The sequence below is a fragment of the Ornithodoros turicata genome, unplaced genomic scaffold (assembly GCF_037126465.1).
Source record: "Ornithodoros turicata isolate Travis unplaced genomic scaffold, ASM3712646v1 ctg00000850.1, whole genome shotgun sequence".
Lineage (NCBI taxonomy): Eukaryota > Metazoa > Arthropoda > Arachnida > Ixodida > Argasidae > Ornithodoros > Ornithodoros turicata.
This window is the reverse complement of record NW_026999405.1, coordinates 329,510-333,941: the sequence shown is the minus strand read 5'-3', so window position 1 is coordinate 333,941 and position 4,432 is coordinate 329,510. Positions and strand designations below refer to the sequence as shown.

General features: G+C 47.8%; 1 protein-coding gene across 1 annotated transcript; it reads left to right on the top strand.

Annotated features, from left to right (window-relative positions):
• Positions 1–962: 962 nt before the first annotated feature.
• Positions 963–3,359, top strand: LOC135375291 (neprilysin-11-like). The gene has a single exon (XM_064608033.1). The coding sequence runs from the start codon at positions 963–965 to the stop codon at positions 3,357–3,359; it is 2,397 nt and encodes a 798-aa protein (XP_064464103.1).
• The last annotated feature ends 1,073 nt before the right edge of the window (positions 3,360–4,432 follow it).

The window sequence follows — 4,432 nt, the reverse complement described above, 5'->3', positions numbered from 1 at the left end:
TTGAGCTTTTGCTTGTCAGACGTCATTGGGATCAGCCACCACCACCAGAACGCATCACGGACCTCCCTACGGAAAGAAGGAATTTTACTCAACGGTTATTACTAGTCTAGATGCCAAAGCTCGTGACTTGGTTGTCCCACTTTCTGGCAACATTGCGCACGTCCGTGCTGCTAGATACCAAGCATGAAAGGAAGTTTCCAATTATATAACTTGGAATATCCGATTATATCACTATCTTGGAAGTGTAAATTCGTATTCGTAATATAATATAATACTTTCACGAATTTATAGTATAAATTCGCGAAAATTCGTAAAAATTAGGGGCGCGCGTAAGGGATTTCGTGTTGTTCTCCAAAACGACGAGCGAGCACCTCCTCGGATTGGTTCCACGCGTGCCCATGGCAACTGACCCGCGGGGAAGTTATGTGGTTGCACTTTCCCTATTGAGCTTTCGAAAGCGCATTTTCCTCACACATCATTACACAAGCAGAGCGAGAGAATTCGTGTACCTAATGCTATGGACTTGAACAACAACAACTTTATTTCAGGAGGATGGGGGGGAGTTTCATCGCCTGGGGGATGCTCTTCCCCATTCCTGGAGGTAAATAATGGGTTCCGTTACAATGAGGATCCAAGTCATGCGGCCTCCAAAAAGGCGAAGACAGCCTTGAGGGCCGAGCGTTGGTGTGCTGGATGCGGCCAGGGACCAAGCGATTTTGTGTGGGAGAGAGGGTGGGAGTCTAGTTTGTTGAGGGATGCGGAGAGTACAGAGCGGGAAGATTGGTACTACAAACAGCGTATAGAACAGGCGCGATTCGTAACTGCCGTCTTAACCCTTTTAAAGAAAATCCATAACGTGATTGAGATTACTCTAATAAGGGCACTCCAAGAAAAGAGGAGGAAGTTAAAACACAGCACGAGAAAGAAGAAGCTAGAATCAGGAACGAAGATAGTGTTCTAAAATGGAAGACGAGCTTGAAAGGGTTAGGGTGGTCCCGCGACAGGAAGACGCCGAGCCCGACGTCGACCAGGCCCAACGCCGCCTCAACCCTATTTTGGTCATCTTGGTACTAGTGAGCAGCTTACTCTTTCTAGTACTATTTATCTGGTTCAAAGTCAGCAGTCGTGAGTGGTACCACTCAACGACGACCTCGCACAGTGCTATAGAACAAGTTACCCAACCTATAGTTGAAGTCATCCGGGAACGACGAACATGCAACCGTCCACGATGTAGAGCCATTGGTCACGCACTCACGTACGGTCTCAATCGCACCGTCCCGCCTTGCAGCAGCGTCTGGGATCATGCGTGTACCGGATGGATCACAGCTCCTGAACCGGTATACCGGAAAGTGATCCTTGGTTCGGCAAACCTCTACATCGAGGACATGTACAAAGACATGGAAGAAACCCTTTCGACCATGAACGTGGCAACTCTTACTCCGAACCCGATGCAGAAGGCTTCTTTCTTCTACCAGAGCTGCACTCGGCACAGAATGCAAGGGAAAGATGGAATGGATGAATTAAGATCATTGTTCCAAAGGTACTCTCTGAGAGGCTGGCCGTATGAATCATCGGCTGATAACATAATTAGCACAGTACTTCCCAGGTACCTACACGACACGCAGGACAGCGCAATCTTAGATGTACATAGTGCGAACTCCGCGCCAACAATGTCCACCATGGAATCGCAGCTCAGGAGTAACAGGACAGTCTACCTCGCTTTGGATTGCCCTTCATTCCCCATGCCTGGATACGTACACACACGCACGAAAATGGGCCCAATGAGAAACCGCTACTTCACCTACATGAAGGATGCCATCACCAGTTACTCCGCGCATGTTGGCAATACTACCGTAGCAGGAATATTTGCCTTCGAGAGAAACCAGGCTTTCGTGGTTCGAAAGCACTGCTACAGGAGGAGGTTGAAGCGTGTTACTGTGGCCGATTTGACTAACGACATCCCAGGTGTCGACTGGACCACATTTCTAAACGACATAGTTGGACGTCGATCATCCTTCAAAGTTTTTCAAGGGACGGTAATTCTAATACGCTCGAAGAGATATCTTCGCTACGTGGCAAGTTTGAGGCAAGGAACCAAGAACGTGCGTGCTGTAAACTACATCGGTTGGCGTTTACTGCATCTTTTTGGGCGACACGCGTCGAGAGAACTGCTATGGTCCGAGGACATGTTTAGAGAAGATGTCGACATCAACGTGCACCAAGTGCAAGGCTTTGCTAAGGAATGTCTCATGTTGACCAACGATGTGATGTCCATGGCTGTCGGTAGAGTGTACGTTGAGACTCACACCGGAGTTAGGACATTCTTTAAAGTCAACCGAATGATACAAAGCATACTCTTTGGATTCAAACACATGCTTTCGGAGGCATCTTGGATTGTTAATGATGAGCTCCAAGCCGCCTACGCCCGTATCGATGCCATCCGAACAATAGTCAGCATTCCACCTTGGATTGAGAACGATGTTCTTCTCACAGAGTACTACAATGATCTGGTCATGGATCCATGCAACGTGACATTCTTCGGGCTGCTGGTGAACGCCACAGCGCACAGTGCCCAGAAACGATTTATGTCCCTTGACATCCAAGAGGCCATTATATCGGGAACGGATGAAGAGAGGAAGAAAGCCCAAGAAAGGGCCGGCATCAGCATCAAGCACCTCCACTCCATCTTTCCAGCCAGGATAGTAGATCTGAACCTACATAGATATAACCCGCGCCAATCCCTTCTGTATGACGTTGTCGACAACGTCATTCTACTACCCGCTCGCATATTGCAGCCACCGTATTACGATCCGGACGTCCCGTACGCATTAAACTACGGCGGACTGGGCGTACTTCTGCTGCACGACATTGTCACGGAGTTCTTCCGTTTTTATTTCAACATTGCCAACAACAACTGGAGGGTAAAGCTGAAATGCATCAACAGCGGAGTATACACCGAGAAGGAGGACAGCACCGGCGAAGCTTCTCAAAGACGGGACGTGTTTACTGTCGCTTTCACTATGATGATAGTTCGCGCTGCGTACCGCGCGTACCATTACTACATGGATGCAAAGGACGATCAAGTCATCCCAGGAGTCTGGCCAGAAGCTAATCCCCACCAAATATTCTTTCTCTCCGCAGTGAGAAGTGTGTGTTCCCTAACGCGCGACAGACTCTGGGCGCGGCTCATGCAGCCAGACATGACCAAGTCGCAAATAGCGCTTCTGGAGAAGATAAAGCACGCCTTTCAAGGTTTACCAGAGCTCCACTACGCCTTTCACTGTAGCAGGAATAAAAAAGATGAGTTCTACGCATGTATGGAGGATAAACCCGTCATGGAGGAATCGCCAGCCACCTGAATGTTTGTCGGAGCCTCTGAAAGAATAAACGTCCTCTCGATGAACAATGTGTTTCCTGACTTCTTGTTGAGCGTTGAGAGCTGTTCTTTTTGTTGCTACAGAATATGCGAGGATGCACATTTGTGTCTTGATAAGCTATCAAAAAGCTAGCAAAAAAGAAAAAAGCTGTTGCACCCTTTCTCTTCAGTACCATACGGCAAGACGCACGCAATCTCTTACTCAGCAGTGCTGCTCCATTCGTTCTCAAACCCCATTCCATGCAAAGGAACATAGAACGCGACCCTGTTCACTGTCCAACTCGTAATTCTACATCCCACCGGAAATGACATTAAATTACAAGATCCCCTGTGCTAAAATCGTTCCAAGATAACCTGAAACTCCCAAAACGCACTGTTAGAGTTGTTGCGTTCCCTATTGAAAAATTCAGCAGACTTTTCTACTGGTCCACCGTGTTTTTCCGCTGGTCCAGAAAAGGGCCTGCTGGTGCAGCAGAAGAGCTTACTGGTCCACCAAAAGGGCCTGCTGGTTCAGCAAAAGAGGCTACCGGTCCAGTAGACGTTTCTGATGGCCAGCAAAAGGGTCTGCTGGTCCAGCAGAAGAGTCCACTGGTCCAGCAAGGTGATCTGCTGGTCAGGTCATTGGTCCAGCAGAGAAGCCCAGTGGAGCCTAGTGCATGGTGTGCAGATTTATATTCGTTCGTTTTATTTCATGTATGAATGCTCTCGCAAGTGTGCTCACCCACATACCCATAGCATACACGCATAGTTACACAACTATATGTACAAATTTATCTCCGTGCATAAATTCCAAATTTTCGAGATAAACCTACTTTCTCCCTGAAAAGGTTCCGATCAAGCAGTTTTCTCATTGTGGAACTGACACAGCTTGCTAAGGACGTCTTACTAAAACACTTAACACTTACACCCTTCAAATACTTAGTGTCTTTCAGGGAGATGGATTAAGTATTGACCTAACCACGGGGAAGCTTTATGCCCTGTTTTCAGTCGCGAAATGTCCTGCAGCGCATTTGTTGTACCTCAAAGCAACAATGTTATGCCCTCTTCAGAGGCTGG